Here is a 20,661-nt window from a genome sequence, read left to right as displayed (position 1 = left end):
AAACATGGAGGAGTTTGGGGAAGTTGAAGAGATGGCCTGATTGATAGATGTATCAGATCAGAATACTCGAACTGGCATGTCCTTCTGAGGATTGAGAATTAGCAGAATGGGAAGACTACGACATAAGCAAGTTATTTTCCCACTGAACCAGAAATACATCTGCCACAGACCCTGGTCTTACGTCTCCTCATCAGCAGAACACTGGACATTTCATGTTCATGTTGGTAGCAAACAGGTCTATTGAGCAACTCCCCACCTTAGGAATATTTTCTCTAGAACAGTCTTTTAACTCCCATTTATGAGTGAAGGAACTCTTCTGCTTAGCTGATCTTCCACAGGGCTATTAGATTACTCTGATGCAGAATGCACCAATCCCACGGATGTGTTGCTTCCTGACGTAAGGGGGATAATCTTTCTCCCCCGTCTGTTTATATAGTTCATAGCCAGGATATAATCCATCCGGATTGGAGCAGCAGTACCTTGAAGGAGAAGCAGGAACACCTTGCAAGCCAGCTGAAAGGCCATGAGCTCTAATACATTTATTATAATTGAGATTCTGTCCAATTATATGAGCCCTGTATCTGGAGAGAGTCCAAATGTGCACTCCAATGTATCTGGAGAGAGTCCAATGTGTCCAAATGTGCACTGCTTGATTGGATGAATTTTTCAATCTTTGAAGGAGATAGTGAATGAAACAATCTCCTTCAAAGACTGAGTACCCAGATGGACGTTTTGAGGGTCTGTTCACCAAAGTAGGTATGACAGTATTACAGAGGAACTTCTAGAGGGACATTCATACCATGTTTGGCTGGTGGATGAACATCCTTAACCAACCCCAAAGGAGGCCAAAGACAACCATGAGAGAGAGAGTCACATAAGTATAAACTACCATATAACCCAGACAATTGAGTCAGATGGTCAGCATGGTTCCTGGATGAGACTGAATACATGAACTGATGCGATTCATTATGGAAAAAAATCTTTGAAGGTATGCTCCTGCTAAGTGGAAGTGGAGAACAGCCCCCATAAATTCTATGGATAAATGGGGAGAGAGGAGACTTTTCTCAATTGACCCTGAGACCCAGTGTGGAAAATGGCTGTCAAACTGTGAGAACATCCTTGCTGATCTGCTGCAATGAGGGGCCGCAAATCAGCCAATCGTCAAGATAGAAATATATATGGAGGACTTCTCTGCCTGGCTGAGCTGCTCCCAGAGCCAAGTATTTGGTAAACACCCTCAGAGCTGTTGAAGGGCTAAACAGTAGGACTCTGAACTGGTAGTGGAGTCCACTGACCATGAAACACATACTTTTGGTGAGCAGGATAGATTCATGCACAGAAGTAGGTGTCCTGCCAGTAGAGTTGCAAACCAATTCATGGGCTGTAAGGAGGGGGGAGGGAACGTTATAAGAAAGGGTGATCTGAAACTTGACATGAATTTGCTGAGACAACTGTGATCTAAAACTGGACACCATCCATCCTTCTCTTTTCTTTGGGGTGAGGAAGTAGTGGGAATAGAACTCCCTGCTGCAGAACTCTGGAGGCATCTTCTCTATAGCTCCCAGCTAAAGGGGAGTATCAATGCCAACAGTAGCAAGAAAGCAGTCAGTCACTGAAGACAGAGGACGTGGTATAGCAGCTGAAAAGTGGGATCTCACAGTCTTTGAAAACTCAACGTACAGCTGCAACTTCAAAGGAGCATGCTTGGGTATGTTGGAGGCATGATGAAACTGAGCCTCCCTCTGGGCCAGGACTAGGGACAGCCATTGGTGCCAAGGCCCATCCAGAGATTTTTTTGTCCCTTCTACCTTGGGCAGTAGCAGCCACTGACTGAGCTGAAGAGGACTGATGAAAAGGCTCAGAGAGTGTTTCAAGGAAGAATGACACCTTTTAGAGCTCTTGGCACCCCAAGTAGCGTCTCTTGTAGCCAGAGCATTAGCTGAACCCAGCTTCGAGGCAGGAGCAGACTGCTTCTGAGGAGGATCCTCGGAGTCAGAGAGACTTCTCATTCTCTTTTCCATCAGAAACAACTTCAAGCAGACATCATGAGCCTTCTGAATGCACTTCAAAAAAAGTTACAAATAGAGCGCTTGTTTAAGGTAGGAAATGCCCCAAAACAAGAGGCATTTCATAGGCATAGCTGTCTCACAGGCAGGGAGATTTTAAAAGCCAGAAGACCTATTCTCAGCCACCACACCTACTCCTCGATACCAAGATGAGACTCAGAAGAAACAAGAAAAAGTATTTTTTAAAAATCCAATGTACTTTAATTAAAAACTTAACAAGACTAACCAACTATAATATCCTAATCCTATCCAAAAGTAAGAGGACACAGAGACTCTGACTAGCTACTATGGGTGGCAGGAAATGGTGGGGGCTGCTTCGCCCTTTATACCCTTATTCTGGGGTGCCAGGGTGTACAGGGCACACGCACAGCCCCAACGGACACTGCTGGCTAAAAGACTCTGGGCTTGCATGCATGGGAGCACACATCCTACAATGGGATCTGTGTGGACAAATGCTCAAAGACCCACCTGGTGTTTTAAACTTTGCTTATTTATAAAAGAACCCGAGAACAAGAAAATAAAAATATTAAATACACAGCTTGCCACCTGTGTAGGACAAGTGAACATTCAGTAGGCTTTAGCTTATTAATTACAGCAATTTAGCAACTTGGGCCATGTCCAAGGAAACTCAGTTTGAGAAATTCATTTCCGGAAAAAGATTGAGGTCTGTTTGTTTTACCATCAAATTACACATCTGAACTAAAAGACATCTTTTGGGACTGGACAGAAGGAGAACATCAGAAAAATCAGAGGCTGGGGGCATGACTAAATATGAGAGCCCTCCCAAAATATTACAGATTATGGCCATAAGCTCCAGTGCATCTTCCGATACCTAACCCTTTCTTTGGTTTCTGGGATGGGGGAAGATCATCCATTTCCGTTTACACGGACATCAGCTGGTAGCCTATCCAGGATGGACATGAGCAATGCTGCTCTGCTCCAAACTGCCTCCTTCTCCTCTACTGTCACCTGGCTGCCTCATTAGTTACTGCTGGAGCCATCCCTCCCTGCTTTTCTCTCTTTGCTGGTACTCTTCTTCTCTGCTCCCTCAGCTTCAGCACTGGTCTTGCCCCTCACATTCCAATCCTACACTAGATCCATCCTCTGCTACTGAGCTCAACAGGTCAGTTCCTTGTTAAGTTATGCCCCCATGCAGCTGGTGGGTTAATAACAGATTTTTCAGTTTGTTGGCAATTAAAATAAATTGTTTGGGGTCAAACCAAAAAGAATGGTTCTTGACATTTTTCAACAAAAAAAAATATCAAAAAGTTGAATAAATTTCAAGTCAGAACATTTTGATCAGAAAGATTTTGCTTACATCTTCAATGGGGCTGTCAATTAATCGCAGTTAACTCATGCGATTAACTCAAAAAAATTAATTGCGATTAATTGCAGTTTTAATCACACTGTTCAACAATACCAATTGAAATGAAATATTTTGGATATTTTTATACATTTTCATATATATTGTGTGTGTTGGGATTGAAATCAAAATGCATATTATTACAAATATTGCACTAAAATAATAGTATTTTTTAATTCACCTCATTCAAGTATTGAAGTGCAATCTCTTTGCCGTGAAAGTGCAACTTACAAGTGTATTTTGTTGTGGTTACATAACTGCACTCAAAAACAAAACAATGTAAAATTTTAGAGACTACAAATCCACTCAGTCCTACTTCTTGTTCAGCCAATCGCTAAGAGAAACAAGTTTGTTTACATTTACAGGCAATAATGCTGCCCTCTTCTTGTTTTCAATGTCACCAGAAAGTGAGAACAGGCATTTGCATGGCACTTTTGTAGCTGGCACTGCAAGGTATTTATGTGCCAGATACGCTAAGCGTTCATATGCCCCTTCATGCTTCGGCCACCATTCCAGAAGACACGCTTCCATGCTCATGACGCACATTAAAAAAAATGCATTAATTAAAGTGAGTTGTACTCACGAAAGCTTGTTCTCAAATAAATCTGTCAGTCACTAAGGTGCCACAAGTACTCCTTTTTTAAAGATAACTACAGCACTCGACCCAAGGTTTAAGAATCTGAAGTGCCTTCCAAGAGGCCTGTCCAAGAGAGGGACAAGGTGTGGAGCATGCTTTCACAAGTCTTAAAAGAGCAACACTGCAATGTGGAAAATACAGAAACCAAACTACGCTAAAAGAAAGTCAACCTTCTGCTGGTGGCATCTGACTCAGATAATTAAAATGATTATGCATCGGTCTGCACTGCTTTGGATTGTTAACGAACAAAACCCGCCATCAGCATGGACGCATGTCCCCTGGACTGGTAGTTGAAGCATGAAGGGACATATGAATCTTTAGCCTATCTGGCACATAAATATCTTGCGACGCCGGTTACAACAGTGCCATGTAAATGCCTGTTCTCACTTTCTGGTGACATTGAAAATAAGAAGAGGGCAGCATTATCTCCTGTAAATGTAAACAAACTTGTTAGTCCTACTTCTTGTTCAGCCAATCGCTCAGACAGAGTGGACTTGTAGGTTCTACAGTTTTACATTGTTTTGTTTTTGAGTGCAGTTTTTTGTACATAATTCTATATTTGTAAGTTCGACTTTCATGATAAAGAGATTGCACTACAGTACTTGTATTAGGTGAATTGTAAAATACTATTTATTTTGTTTTTTTACAGTGCAAATACTTGTAATCAAAAATATAAAGTGAGCACTGTACACTTTGTATTCTGTGTTGTAATTAAAATCAATATATTTGAAAATGTAAACATCCAAAAATATTTCAATAAATGGTATTCTATTCATTTTTTTAAATCGTGCTTCACAAATGGAAAGGGAAGGATTTACAAAGTGGCTAGAGGAGGAGAAGATTCCCTTAACCCTAACCCAGTGGAGTTATGGTTCTCATCCGAGATGTGGGAGACTGAGGTTCAATTCCTCTCTCTCTGTCTCTGATATGCAGAAAGGATTTGTTTCCCACATGGAAGGAGAGTGCCTAGATACTGGGATATTCTGGAATGGGGTTCTCTCAATCTCAACCAGGCTGTAGAATCACTCACTCTTTCCTTAGCCCAGGGGTCCCAAAGTCCCAGCCCGCGGGCCATCTGTGGCCCGAGAACCTCTCCACTGCAGCCCGTGGAGGAGAGAGACATGCAGCCACGGGGCCGGCAATGTCTCCTGCAGGCGGCTCCCCCCCTCCCCCGCAGCTCCTTTTGGCTGGGGGAGAGGGACAGAGATACCATCATTAGTTGCCTGGCAGAGTCAGACATGGAGACAGCATCACTTTTTCCCCCACAATGGAATATAAACCAGTCAAAATACTGAACACAGCTGTCTGATGCACACCTTACTGCAATCCTGAAGGTTTCAACTGCTCAGTCACTGAGGCCAAACATCAACAAATGGACAGAACTGAAGTGTTGCCAGGTGTCTGGCAAACATTATAAACTCTCTGGCAGGCGAAGAATTGTGTAAAGTTGTATGACTATTATTTTTAAGAAATTCAAAATAAAAAAATACAATATAAACGTTTTCTTTTCTGAACACCATCTTCAGTGACATCATCGGCCCGCTGGGAGGATTTGAGGACTGGCTCTGGCGCTTTGGTAAATTGAGTTTGAGACCCCTGCCTTAGCCCAAGGACTATCCACTGCCATCACGACTAGGAGTTGTAACAGTAACAATGACTGACCTGAAACTGCATTTTCCCACAAATAAACTTGTCCAAAAATGTTTTGCTCAGCCTCTAATTGTGACAGAGCTCGCTCAAGCGCTTCTCCCCTAGTTCACTTGCAAACCAGTCACATGGAAATAATCTATAACGCTGGTATGTTTAATAGTTAGACAAAGAATTTTACAACTAAAGTCTGCCCGGACCTAGTTTTTTTTTTTTTTATTTTTTATGTACTTAAAAAGTAAGTTAGCTGAAACTAGGTAGGATATATAAAATTCATTTCTTGCTAAAGGAATGGGCTATTCAAAGTCTACTACTAACAAATAGGAGATTAATTAGAAACTAGCTACAAGAATATCTTACTGGATACATTTAGGTTTGAAAGACATAGAAACAAAATATAGATGTCCACGTATGTTTGCATGTATGTGTGAGAGAAGTATGCCACATATTTCCTTGAGGAAACGGGAAGACTTCCAGTGTGGAAATAGCTTATAACTCATAAGAAGTGAAAGCTAAATAATAAATCTGCTGCAAGATTTCTCTTCCTCGCCTCATGGGATTGTCTCCTTATAGATTCCAAGGCCAGAAAGTACCATTGTGATCATCTAGTCTGACCTCCTGTGTAACGCCGGCCAGAGAACTTCCCCAAAATAATTCCGAGAGCAGATCTTAAATATAAAAAAATCTAATCTTGATTTTAAAATTGCCAGTGATGGAGAATCTGCCGCCCTGACCGGGAAAACCGAGAAGTCTGCTGCTTGCCAGGAGCTAAGATTCGCGATTTGACGGAGAGACTGCCGAGACTCATCAAGCCCTCAGATCGCTACCCCTTCCTGCTTCTTCACGTGGGCATCAATGATACTGCCAAGAACGACCTTGAGCAGATCACTACGGACTACGTGGCTCTGGGAAGAAGGATAAAGGAGTTTGAGGTGCAAGTGGTGTTCCCGTCCATCCTCCCCGTGGAAGGAAAAGGCCTGGGTAGAGACCGTTGAATCGTGGAAGTCAACGAATGGCTATGCAGGTGGTGTCGGAGAGAAGGCTTTGGATTCTTTGACCATGGGATGGTGTTCCAAGAAGGAATGCTAGGCAGAGACGGGCTCCACCTAACAAAGAGAGGGAAGAGCATCTTCGCAAGCAGGCTGGCTAACCTAGTTAGGAGGGCTTTAAACTAAGTTCACTGGGGGAAGGAGACCAAACCCCTGAGGTAAGCGGGGAAGTGGGATACCGGAAGAAAGCACGAGCGGGGAGGGCTCCTGCCTCATACTGAGAAAGAGGGGCGATCAGCAGGTTACCTCAAGTGCCTATATACAAATGCACGAAGCCTGGGAAACAAGCAGGGAGAACTGGAAGTCCTGGCACAGTCAAGGAATTATGATGTGATTGGAATAACACAGACTTGGTGGGATAACTCACATGACTAGAATACTGTCATGGATGGATATAAGCTGTTCACGAAGGACAGGCAGGGCAGAAAAGGTGGGGGAGTTGCACTGTATGTAAGAGAGCTCAAGTATGAAACTGCACAAAAACCTGAAAGTCTCTGGATTAAAGTTTAGAAATGTGAGCAACAAGGGTGATGTCGTGGTGGGAGTCTACTATAGACCACCAGACCGGGGGATGAGGTGGACGAGGCTTTCTTCCGGCAACTCACAGAAGTTACTAGATCGCAGGCCCTGGTTCTCATAGGAGACTTCAATCACCCTGGTATCTGCTGGGAGAGCAATACAGCAGTGCACAGGCGATCCACGAAGTTTTTGGAAAATGTAGGGGACAATTTCCTGGTGCAAGTACTGGAGGAAAACTAGGGGCAGAGCTCTTCTTGACCTGCTGCTCACAAACCCGGAAGAATTAGTAGGGGAAGCAAAAGTGGATGGGAACCTGGGAGGCAGTAACCATGAAATGGTCGAGTTCAGGATCCTAACACAAGGAAGAAAGGAGAGCAGCAGAATACAGACCCTGGACTTCAGAAAAGCAGACTTTGACTCCCTCAGGGAACTGATGGGCAAGATCCCCTGGGAGAATAACATGAGGGGGAAAGGAGTCCAGGAGAGCTGGCTGTATTTTAAAGAATCCTTATTGAGGTTACAGGGACAAACCATCCCGATGTGTAGAAAGAATAGTAAATATGGCAGGCGACCAGCTTGGCTTAACAGTGAAATCCTTGCTGATCTTGAACACAAAAAAGAAGCTTATAAGAAGTGGAAGATTGGACAAATGACCAGGGATGAGTATAAAAATATTGCTCGGGCTTGCAGGAGTGAAATCAGGAAGGCCAAATCACACCTGGAGTTGCAGCTAGCAAGAGATGTTAAGAGTAACAACAAGGGTTTCTTCAGGTATGTTAGCAACAAGAAGAAAGTCAAGGAAAGCGTGGGCCCCTTACTGAATGAGGGAGGCAACCGAGTGACAGAGGATGTGGAAAAAGCTAATGTACTCAATGCTTTTTTTGCCTCTGTCTTCACGAAGAAGGTCAGCTCCCAGACTACTGCACTGGGCAGCACAGAATGGGGAGAAGGTGACCAGCCCTCTGTAGAGAAAGAAGTGGTTCGGGACTATTTAGCAAAGCTGGAAGAGCACAAGTCCATGGGGCTGGATGCGTTGCATCCGAGAGTGCTAAAGGAGTTGGCGCATGTGATTGCAGAGCCATTGGCCATTATCTTTGAAACCTCATGGCAATCGGGGGAGGTCCCAGATGACTGAAAAAAGGCTAATGTAGTGCCCATCTTTAAAAAAGGGAAGAAGGAGGATCCTGGGAACTACAGGCCAGTCAGCCTCACCTCAGTCACTGGAAAAATCATGGAGCAAGTCCTCAAGGAATCAATTCTGAAGCACTTAGAGGAGAGGAAAGTGATCAGGAACAGTCAGCATGGATTCACCAAGGGCAAGTCATGCCTGACTAATCTAATTGCCTTCTATGACGAGATAACTGGCTCTGTGGATGAAGGGAAAGCAGTGGACGTGTTGTTTCTTGACTTTAGCAAAGCTTTTGACACGGTCTCCCACAGAATTCTTGCCAGCAAGTTAAAGAAGTATGGGCTGGATGAATGGACTATAAGGTGGAGAGAAAGCTGGCTAGATTGTCGGGCTCAACGGGTAGTGATCAATGGCTCCATGTCTAGCTGGCAGCCGGTATCAAGTGGAGTGCCCCAAGGGTCAGTCCTGGGGCCGGTTTTGTTCAATATCTTCATAAATGATCTGGAGGATGGTGTGGATTGCACCCTCAGCAAGTTTGCAGATGACACTAAACTGGGAGGAGAGGTAGATACGCTGGAGGGTAAGGATAGGATACAGAGGGACCTAGACAAATTAGAGGATTGGCCAAAAGAAATCTGATGAGGTTCAAGAAGGACAAGTGCAGAGTCCTGCACTTAGGACGGAAGAATCCCATGCACCACTACAGACTAGGGACCGAATGGCTCGGCAGCAGTTCTGCAGAGAAGGACCTAGGGGTTACAGCGGACTAGAAGCTGGATATGAGTCAACAGTGTGCCCTTGTTGCCAAGAAGGCCAATGGCATTTTGGGATGTATAAGTAGGGGCATTGCCAGCAGATCGAGGGACGTGATCGTTCCCCTCTATTCGACACTGGTGAGGCCTCATCTGGAGTACTGTGTCCAGTTTTGGGCCCCACACTACAAGAAGGATGTGGAAAAATTGGAAAGAGTCCAGCGGAGGGCAACAAAAATGATTAGGGGACTGGAGCACATGACTTATGAGGAGAGACTGAGGGAACTGGGGATGTTTAGTCTTTGGAAGAGAAGAATGAGGGGGGGGTTGATAGCTGCTTTCAACTACCTGAAAGGGGGTTCCAAAGAGGATGGATCTAGACTGTTCTCAGTGGTAGCAGATGACAGAACAAGGAGTAATGGTCTCAAGTTGCAGTGGGGGAGATTTAGGTTGGATATTAGGAAAAACTTTCTCTATGAGGGTGGTGAAACACTGGAATGCGTTACCTAGAGAGGTGGTGGAATCTCCTTCCCTAGAAGTTTAAGGTCAGGCTTGACAAAGCCCTGGCTGGGATGATTTATTCGGGGATCGGTCCTGCTTTGAGCAGGGGGTTGGACTAGATGACCTCCTGAGGTCCCTTCCAACCCTGATATTCTATGATTCTATGAACCACAGCACTTAGTAAACTGTTCTAATGGTTAATTACCCTCACTGTTAAAAATGTACACCTTGTTTCCAGTCTGAATTTGGCGAGAGTCAACTACTTTCAGCATTAGATTGCGTTATACCTTTTTCTGCGAGACTGAAAAGCCCATTAAATATTTGTTCCCTATGTAGGCACATTACAGACCATGATCAAGTCACCCCTTAACCTTCCCTTTATCAAACTAAGTAGATTGATCCCTGAAGTTAACACCATAAGGCAGGTTTTCTAATCCTTTAATCATCCTCATGGCTCTTCTCTGAGCTCTTTCCAAGTTAGATTGCGGACACCATATTACAGCCATGGTGGCACCAGGGCCAAATACAGAGGTGGTATAACCTCTCTACTCCTACTCAAGCTTCCCGTTTATGCCTCCAAGGATTGCATTAGCCCTTGTAGCCACAGCATCACATTGGGAGCTCATGTTCACCTGATTATCCACCATGACCACCAAATCTTTCTCAGAGTCACTGCTTCGCAGGATAAGTGTTAAGCTTTGATACTTTCCCTACTCAGTCTCTTATGGTGTCACCACATTTGGGCAAGTATCACAGGCTCCTAAGCATACTGAATGTGTTGGAATTTATTCAGAGCCATCCTGTTCAACAAGTCGCATCTATTCAACCATATCTTATCAAACACTGTGGCTTTGCACAAAGGTGTACATTGGCATAACCCCGCAGAATTTTCTGCTTTGAGTTACCGCACAGCCTTAGATTAAAAAAAAAAAAAAAAAAGTATATTCATTATCAGAGTCTCAAATATCCTCAGGAGTGCCAAGAGTTTTAACAGAACCACCTTTTGCCAATCTAAAGATATTTATACTAGATTCCAAACCTACTGTTTCCATGGTAGTTTGCAAATTCAGAAGTCACTGAAGTCAGTTACTGCTATCATACTTGTGTTTGAAAAGCCACAAGGAAAATAAGCAAGAAGGCTCAGTGTTTTACTTTATGATCCACTCAATCTTTGACCCGACTACCAGCTATAATGGTGGCTTTTGTGATATAGATGCCCACCAGGAATTGGACTGAAATCAATTTATGTCAGGAAGCCACTGAAAATCCATCACACAAACGCCAGTTTCAGTTGCTACCAACTCGAGTTAAAAAGAAACCAGCCAAACCAACTGCAACATCATTTTCTAGCCTTCCACTTCCATGTGCCAAAAAGTCACTGTTGGTCACTCGATTAGAGACCTAAAAGTGGCAATTCTTCAACAAAAAAACTTCAAAACAGACTCCAAGGAGAGACTGCTGAATTGGAATTAATTTGCAAACTGGATACAATTAACTTAGGCTTGTATAGAGACTGGGAGTGGATGAGTCATTACACAAAGTAAAACTATTTCCCCATGTTTATTCCCCACCCCCCACTGTTCCTCAGAAGTTCTTGTCAACTACTGGAAATGGCCCACCTTGATCACTACAAAAGGTTCCCTCCCCCCAGCTCTCCTGCTGGTAATAGCTCACCTTAAGTGATCACTCTCATTACAGTGTGTATGGTAACACCTATTGTTTCATGTTCTCTGTGTATATAAATCTCCCCACTGTATTTTCCACTGAATGCACCCGATGAAGTGAGCTGTAGCTCACGAACGCTTATGCTCAAAATAAATTTGTTAGTCTCTAAGGTGCCACAAGTACTCCTTTGCTTTTTGTTAAATCACAGTGATCTGTAAGGATGATGCAGAATGAGGAAGGGCATCCGAGGGCCAAAGTGTGGAGAACAGACCATTGTAATGACCCACCTAGCCCCCATCCAGACTCGTGTCTGGAGGCAGAACAATTTTAACTGTCAGAGTGCTCTGGAAACCAACAAGTTACATTGTCTCCTTGGTTGGACCATCAGTGCAGTTGCCTATTTCTACAGGAGAGCGGAAGAGTCCTAATCTCATCCTGGAGGTAGTAACCATGGTCACCATAGGGATATTGTTCCCTATATGCCCAAAATCTACACTCATGTCTATCAAGATAGATCCAGAGTGTATCCACTTGCATGTGTAGAGTCAAATGATTGGTGCAGGCCCATGAGGTCTCAGGCTAACAAACCAGATCTGTCATCTCTACAAATGCAAAATCTCTTCAAGACATTTAGTCTAGGGGTATGCCTAAATGGCCAGCAGAAACCCAGAGGAGCAAATCACAGAGCATGGCTCTACACACTGGCTTGAAAGCCTATGGAGAGGGGTGGGCTTCAGAGGCCAAGCTCAGACATCTACACAGCTGTTTTAGCACCAGAATGTCAGGCCAAGTCTTTAAGACTCCTGTGTTTTAAAATGCAGTTGACTTACCCATAGTGACTCCAGTGTCAGCTCTGATAGCAATTCTCCTAACCTTCTATGCGCATGATGCCAGGAACTGGCCTGTTTACCACCATAGTTCTAATGTCAGTTAGTGACACATTAACTTTTCAATGGGATATGTGTTACTGCTTTTTTTTTTTTTTTTTTAAGCTATGCTTTTACCTTTTGGTGGAGGGCTACTGGTGTCCTCCATAGAAAGTTTCAGCTGTTGTATGAACTCGCTGCCATACACGCTCCTTTCTTGCCAGATGTTAAGCAATCGCTCCAAGGGCTTTTTGCAGCCCTCATCTGCCTCTCTGTTCAAATATTAAAAAATAGTTAAAACTATGGTTAAACATGAGTATGCTTTTTAAAAAATGTCGTACAAATTAGAAGCTGCAACCGTCAAAGGAAGATGCAAACTTGGGGACAGGCTTTCTTGTACTGTCTGAAGTACACTGTGCAAAATACTTAGGTAACATTTTTCCCTTAAGCTGGAACCCAACAGTGTGTAGAAGTACCCCCAGTCTTTTCTGCCCGCCCACTTCCTGGATACCAACAGGACATAAGAACTTTTGCAGGGACGGAAAAAAAATGGTATCTTTCTGCTGTTATAGAAAGAACTATGAAAATCCTACAAAGTTACCAGGTTTATAGTTTAAAATGTTCACTTCTAATGATTGTTTCAGTCAATGACATCCTAATTAAAAAGGAAATTGTTTGGGTCATTAGGCATTCAAATGAGAATTTACTTATTAAACATCGACCAAATGAGCAAGACTTGTAAGGAATAAGATAAGAAACAGTGCCAAACGTTATGTAGTTATCCAGAACACACTGTCATTAGATGCTCTTTAATTCCCCTGTGCATTATAACTGTTTGGTTCAGAGACTAAGCTCGTCTTTAAATAGTAAAACAATCCTTAACTAGCTATAGACCATCCTATGACAGGAATAATATGCAGCTGCTCCCCTTTGCACCTCCTGTCTCCTCCTCTGGATTATACAAGTCACCCTTTCAGCCCAATGAGGAGGCCAATCATTTGATAACAGTTGATAGGAGCCAGTAAAGCTCACACAATTTGGACCTACCGGATATATAGATTCTGAGACATAATTTAACTCTATAATCAGATCTCACCTAGTAGCATATTAAAATGTCAACACAAAGGCAAGACATACAAGAACTGTACCCTAAGCCCACTAAAGAGATGGTATAGAAGAAGGAAGTTTAAATTAAGTTTTCTATTGGGAATATTCTAGCTAGTAACACGTTTCAGACCTATCTATAAATTTTTAGGTAATTAAGTGAGATCAAGAAAGATTTATTAGCTTAAACATGAAGATAATTTTCAAACTGCACATCTTTTAGAAAAACCAAATATAGCAGCTGATTAGCAGCACAGCTGCAGAAAAAAGCAGGAATGGTGTGCGTGTTCATATTAATAAAGCACTTTGAAATTGTGTAATTTCAAAGCTCATTATAGGAAAAACTGGTCTAGTGGACTGACCAGATAGCCAGTAGTCAGGAAACCCGAGTTCTGTTTCAAACTCTCCCACTAAGGGGAAGAGTCACTCATTATGTGACACTCTCGTAGTGACAAATTATGTGACTTTGGACAAATCTTTAGACCAGAGATAATTTCCAACTTTGTACAGAGCTTTGAGATTTATGGATAAGTGTAAAGTATTTAACCTACATAGAAGTTATGCACAAAAACCCACAAACCAATTGTCACCGCACAGAACCAAAGCTAGAACCAGCCTCCCACAACTTTACTTCTGTTTCTCAAGAGCAAGGCATAACTGACAATTTCTTAAAGGAAAGGAGTTGAGTTCAGCTTCTAGTAAAGACAAGTTAACCTTCCTGAGCATACATATTCCTAGAACTGAAAAGCACTTGAATTTAGACTTGTGGAATATTTAACACAAAAGCTGTGGACAGAAAAATTGGTGAAGGAAAGCAGAATGGATTAATGTGCAAACTTACCTGGCAACATGAGAAAAAGCATCCACAAGAACAGATTCAAACTCCCTTGTGAATTCAGGACCCTTCCTTTTACTGTTCTGGATGACATCGTTCGCCAAATATAGAAATGTAAGCTTCCTACTTGATTTTGCTGGGAAAGAAGAGAAGAAAACTTAACTTGCATTCTTGATTTCTCATTTCATGTTTTATTCTGAGGCTACTTGTTATACATTCCAAAAGTGCTCACAGTTTCTCAGCTTAAAATATGGCTGAGTTTCCTGCATTTCAATTTTACCAAAGTAGCAAAAGCAGCTAGAAGCTTTCAAGTCAAGCAGTTCTTGATCCTCTTTGGTTCGTAATTAATTTATACGACAAGAAGGGAAATAATCCTAATATTACTGTGCATCTTTCATCTGATGATCTCAGTGTTGCATAAACATTAAACCTCACCACAAGTGCAGGTTAAGTTGTAACAGTTCTTTTCATTTTAACACCAAATCAGTGTGACAATAGACTTATTTTTCATTAATCATATATATTGAAACAGTGTTATTTTAGCCTTATACTTAAGCTGTTTAATACTGAACATCCCTGGATGGAAGAGCTTGAACCTAGGACCTTTTATTTTTCAGAATCAATTTTTCTAATCCATGCTATGTGGAAATAGCTATTAGCTGTGTGTTTCTTCTCAATCCCACAAAAGTTAGCTATTTCCATTCATCACCCACCATTAGTAAATGCCAATAGACCCTACACTCCGAAGAGCAGAATCTACAAGAGACAAACTCTCTAGATTCTATAGTCTCTATGTTCTAGAGCCTAAAACATATGCAAAAGCTATATTATACAACATAAAAACTGAGAATTTACAGACACCAGAGTCAGGAAATTCAGCTACGGTTCCCACAGCAAGCCTACCTCAGCTCTTTCAAATACATAGTTTTTTCTATTACCATATATGGTGACACCTAATATCTTATATAAGTGCAGGACTAACAAAATCTTGCCAAGTAAAGGGCATGCAGGCAGACTATCAATTTCTGCAGTTTCTAAGCTTTTGTTTTTAAAAACTTCCAAACGTGACTCCATACAGCCCCATCTACCTCAACTGGCCAAAAAAAACCCCTACCATATCTACAACAAGCAGCAAAATGAAATTAACAAAACTCTGGTCAGTTTCACACCTATTCACAGGGTTGTGAACCCCAAGAGTGAAACTAAGTCCTGTTAAAGTCACTCTAGTTCTCTTTGAGGAAACTATAACGTATATGGGATATGTCTACACAGCATTTTGGAGCAGGCAGAATCAAGCCTCCCAGATTGGGATGACAAACTGGCTAGCAGGGCTTGCACTAGTGCTCTAAAAATTGCTGTATAGACAGCACTTTGAAGTTGCATCTGGGGCTGGAGCTCTGAGTCTGAAGCCTAGGGAGTAGAATGGGCTTCAGAATCTGAGCTTCAGCCCCAGATGCAACTTCAAAGTAATTTTTAGAGCATTTGCACAAGCCCCACCAGCCCAAGTCAGTAGATCCAGGCAGGGAGGCTCACTGCAAAATGCTGTGTAGACATTAGAAAGGTAGACACTGGATGTATTCCCAGGAAAAGAAAGCCCCAAAAATGTCCGTGTAAGGCCACAACCTACTTCTACCATGTAGCAGTCCCCAAAGAATAAGTATATTGGAAAAATATTATGACTTCCAAGACAAAACAGCTGATAGATATAACTGTCAAAGTAGTCTACGATTTTAAAGAAAATGTATTCATAAGTGTTAAGATCTGGGTCTCTGATTCTGCAAAATGCTGAGGACTTTAACAGATTAAGAGAGCCAACTACTACAATTTCCCCCCCCCAGCAAATAAACCAGTTATTTCTTAACAACATTTCTGGGTTCCAAACATCAAGGAACCTGTATTAATAGTACGCATCTATATCTATACATACACACGCGCACGCGATGTAATATAGTATACTCCAGGAACATAGTTTACAATTCAATTTTTTCCATTTGGCATTCCATTCAAATTTAATTGAAATGCCTTTTCCAAGTAACAATGGGATATTTAAGAGAGTGAATAAAAGGACCTAAGAGCACAAACTAAAGAGTCACAAGCTCACTAAAACCTAGAAAAAAACCATTCCCATCCAACACACTGAAGGCAATGGGGTTCCACAGGTATCGCTATGGGTCCCATTGTAAGACAACAGGACCACACAGGCGTAACTGAGCCGGACACTCAAAATGGAAATACAGTAAATCCTGCCTCAGAGACCACCTCTGAAGAGGGACCACCTGTCACGAGCGACTACCTGCAGAGGTCGTGAGAGAGAGAGAGAGAGAGAGAGAGACCACCTCTTACAAGTGACCACTTTTGCCGACTCCCATGAGTGGTGGCTCTTGGCAGGTTTTACTCTACCACGGCTGACTCTCAGGGCTGGTCTACAGAAAGTTTTTGCACAAGGTTAACTAAGTCAGCGCAGCCCTCCAGTATGGATGCAGTTACACCGCTCTTAAAGCGTTCGCTCACATCAACGGTACATACACGCGCTTTTAAAGCCTAGGTGGAGCTCATCCCGCCTCAGCACAGGACGTCCTACAGACCCACATGTCTCTGAGTCCGCACGAAGGCTACAGCCACACCAGGGGCTTGCCCCCATCTAGTAAACGAGGTTTTCTAAGGCCCCTTTCAGGCGGGAAGCGCGCTGGAAAGGAAACAAGGGAGCCGGCAGCAGGGATGAGAGACGAGGGCCCAGCCCAGGGGCCGCAGGCAGGGAGGAGGGGAGCGCTCCAGCCCCGCCACCTGCGAGCGCGATGGGGCGGGAGGAGCCGGGCGGCTCCGGAGCAGGACAGCGCCCGAGCGTGCAGGGCGCAAGGGACCGACTCGGGCCGGCCTGGGGAGCCACGGGTCCGGAGCTCCGGTCCCGGTTGATTTCCGGCGGCGGGGCGGGCGCTGGTCAGGGTGCCCGGGCGCGCCCCCTCCCCCGCTACCTTTGCGGAGCTCCCGGTGCCACACGGAGACGATGGGCCCCGCGTGCTTGCGGTGGTGGATGAGCCACAGCGACAGGGTCTGGACGCTCTGCTGAGAGTTGCTCAGCTCCGAGAGCTTCTTCTCCAGCGCCGACTCCGAGAAGGAGGACATGGCGCCGCCCGGCGCGGCCCGGCCCGGCCCCGGGGCCTGCTCAGCCCGCGGGGAGGGGGCGCGGCGGGGCCTCACCAACAACAAACCGCCACCGCTGCCACAAGATGGCCACCCGACCTCTCACCCCGCCGCGGCGGGTCAAAGGGCCCCATGCTACGGGTCGCCGGCGGGGAAGAGAGCCCACCCGTGTGTCCAGTTATAGCTCGCACATCACAGGGGGCCCGAGGCAGGCGCGGGAAAGCGGCGCATGCGCAGCGACTCCAGCTGAGGCGTCTCTAGCCTTCGCCCGGCGCCAGCCGAGGACGCATGCGCTGTATGCCTAACTGAGCCCTATTTCAAAACCCCGGCACGGGCCAGCTCCGCATGCGCAGTGCGCTCACCTGAGACTTTTCTTGTTTCCCCTTCCTGCCTAGACCGTCTGGGGAGTTTTTTCGCTTTACTCCTGAGTTAGGTGCGCGGGGGTTGTCCACGTTCCTTCCGGCATGTGCCGCGCGCCCCGTGGCGGGAGCGTGACTGGAGCAGGTAGGAGGCGGGGTCCTGGAGGGTCCCCTGCGGCTCTGCCTCCGAGCTGGGGCTGGGGCTCACGTGGGGGGGCTCTGGGCCCCCGCCCCGAGCTCTGTGCAGGGGACAGGGACTTATGGGGGGGGAATAGGGGCTCCTCCCCGCCGCCAGCTCTGTGCAGGGGGTAGGGATTCACGGGGGGGACAGGGGCTCTTGGCCCCCCCCAGCTCTATGCAGGGGGCAGGGACTCACGAGGGGGGGAACAGGGGCTCCTTCCCCCCCCCAGCTCTGGGCAGGGGGTAGGGGCTCACGTGGGGGAGGGGACAGGGGCTCCTACCCCCCAGCTCTGGGCAGGGATTCACGGGGGGGACAGGGGCTCTGGGCCCCCCCCCAGCTCTATGCAGGAGGCAGGGACTCACGGGGGGACAGGGGCTCTGCCCCCCCCAGCTCTGTGCAGGGGGTAGGGATTCACGGGGGGGGGAACGACAGGGGCTCTGGGCCCCCCCCAGCTCTGGGCAGGGGGCAGGGATTCACGTGGGGGGGGAACGACAGGGGCTCTGCCCCCCCCCCCAGCTCTGGGCAGGGGGCAGGGATTCATGCGGGGGGGGGAGGACAGGGGCTCCCCCAAGGCAGGACAGGCCTGGGGCTCTTGAATTGCGGGGCGAGGCAGAGGCTTCAGGGCTGCTGCAAGTGCCAGAGGGGTAGGGGGGACGGCAGAGGGGGTGGGGGGAGTCTTGTTGTTTATTACCCTGCTTGGCATCCTGGACCCGCCTGGCAGGGTGTCCCCCACCCACCCCTCCAAGCTTACAGATAGATGGTGTAAGCCGAGAGATTCAGCCCATGGCCATGGTTACCAGGTCGGGCCAGTTGTGCAGAGACAGCCTGAGGCATGGCCTTCACCTCCTGGACCATGCACCTGTGAATTTAATGGGTTCCTCAGGAGCATCCTCAGTGCCACTGAGTGGTCCCACCCACTCAGGCTTTTTGGAGTGGTCAGGGTCAGAGTTTTACCTGTCAACTTCTCATTAGGGAGACAAGGTAGGTGCAGTAATATATTGCACCAACTTCTGTTGGTGAAAGAGACCAGCTGTTAAGCTTATGCGGAGCTCTTCTTCAGGTCTGGGGAAGGTACACAGGGCGTCACAGCTAAATACAAGGTGGAACAGATTGTTTAGCATAAGTAGTTCGCACATAGTTTAAGGGCTCCTTCAAGGTGAACTGGCTGGTTGATACCCCTTCAGTCATAGGGGGGAAGCTGGAGAGGGGTTAGTGGGTTATAAAATGATGTAATAAGCCATAAATCCAGTGTCTCTATTCAGCCCATGATTTTTAGAGTCTAACAAAGCTGTAAATTTAAGCTCCCAGGCTCGTCTTTTGAAGGCGTTGTGCAGGTTTCCTTTGGGGATGGGGAGTAAGAGGTCATATACAGAGTGATCGCTTTACAAAAGAGGGGGTGATGGGGTGGTGGTGTCTTTTACCATTTTCCTGCGTGACTTCGTTCGAACGCATAGTGATTGTCTGGTTTCACCCACATAGTTGTTGGGGCATTTAGTGCACTGCACGAGGTACACCACGTATTGTGACAGGCCTGTGTAAGAACCGTGAATCTTGAAAGGGTGGGCATGGGGGGTATTGATCATCAGAGCCGTGGAGATGTGTGTACAGGTTTTGCATCAGTTGTTTTGGCAAGGTCTAGTTCTGGTTTGAGATGCTGGGTCCTGGTCACTGGGGAGCTTGCTTCTGTTGATGAGCTTGGAGAGGTTGGGGGTTGTTTGAAGGCTAGAAGAGAAGGTTCAGAAAAGATTTCTTTCAGGCTGTGGTCCCCATGACGTATAGGTTGTAACTGTTTGATGATACCCTATATGGGTTCCAGTGTGGAATAACCTACATACTAATGCTCATTAGTGTGCTCTGGTGTCTAATCAATCAGCCGAGTCCTACCACTACCCTATCACATGCACGTCCAGTATATCAACCCACCTTTGTTCTGCACTCTAGCTCAGCAGACTCAAGCTGGGGCCTACAAGCATATGCTCTGCCATAACCCTACCTATGCTAGAATATGGCTTTTGTTTTAAAGAGTTTGCCCCCATGGCCCCTGACCAAAGACCAGATTTTTAAAGATACTTAGGCACCTCCAGATGCAGATAAATACCCAATAGGATTTTTAGAAGGGCCTAGGTCCCGTTGATGCTTTTGAAAATCCCACTAGGCCCCTGTCTGCATCTGGAAATGTCTAGGTACCTTTAAAAATCTGTCCTCACAATTAAAATCCTATTTGGTTACACTCATGCTTAAAGTGTTTTTAAAAACCAAAAGTTAAACCCTACTGTAAATCTGGTTGAGATGGAGCCAAACACTAGAGAAACAGGGCTCAACCCATCCTGCCAGAAACTAAAGAGAAATGTGGAACAAAACAAACATTCACTGTACATGAGCTAAGAAACTGCCCTCTTCCCCTGGGTCTATAGCGGCTGTGTTGTACCCTCACTGGTTAAAAACCAATCCTCAGTAACGATTTATTTTTCTTAGAGTCAGACGTGACTAACACAGAGTAGACCATTTTCACGTAAACACAAAATTATAGATTTCTATAGGTAAGGGTGGGTGGGAGGGGAGTCTACACTTTTAATTCTAATAATTAAAAACTCCAAGCTCTTATATACTGCTTTTCATCCGTAGGACTCAAAGCACTTCTAGAGTGGAAGCCTAAAGAGCTTCTGTATAATAATCTGAATGCTTTTTATACCACTTAGAGAGAAATGAATTGAATTACCTTTTGCTTTGCAGCAGGCACGGTCACACTTTTCTGAGCACCGTAGGTCTGGCTAATCAGTAAGGAACAGATGGCAATTGTTTTAATGCTGCTTTCACTGAAGTAAGTATGGCTTTTCGTTCTTTCCT

The 20,661-nt window shown here is 45.3% G+C and overlaps 1 protein-coding gene across 2 annotated transcripts in view; it reads right to left on the bottom strand.

Annotated features, from left to right (window-relative positions):
• Window positions 1-17,577, bottom strand: part of RPRD1B (regulation of nuclear pre-mRNA domain containing 1B) — a 45,864-nt gene extending 28,287 nt beyond the window's left edge. Inside the window, exons 1-3 of one of the 2 annotated variants that reach the window (XM_037877266.2) lie at window positions 17,106-17,577; window positions 14,140-14,269; window positions 12,333-12,466 (exon numbers count right to left, since the gene is read on the bottom strand). In XM_037877266.2, coding sequence (XP_037733194.1) covers window positions 12,333-12,466; window positions 14,140-14,269; window positions 17,106-17,256 — 415 coding nt within the window. In that variant the 5' untranslated portion in view covers window positions 17,257-17,577. The remainder of the gene's footprint in view (window positions 1-12,332; window positions 12,467-14,139; window positions 14,270-17,105) is intronic. The other variant, XM_037877267.2, reaches the window with a different exon arrangement.
• Window positions 17,578-20,661: the final 3,084 nt, after the last annotated feature.

Source organism: Chelonia mydas, chromosome 13, assembly GCF_015237465.2.
Source record: "Chelonia mydas isolate rCheMyd1 chromosome 13, rCheMyd1.pri.v2, whole genome shotgun sequence".
NCBI lineage: Eukaryota > Metazoa > Chordata > Testudines > Cheloniidae > Chelonia > Chelonia mydas.
This window is presented reverse-complemented; position numbering and strand designations above follow the sequence as displayed.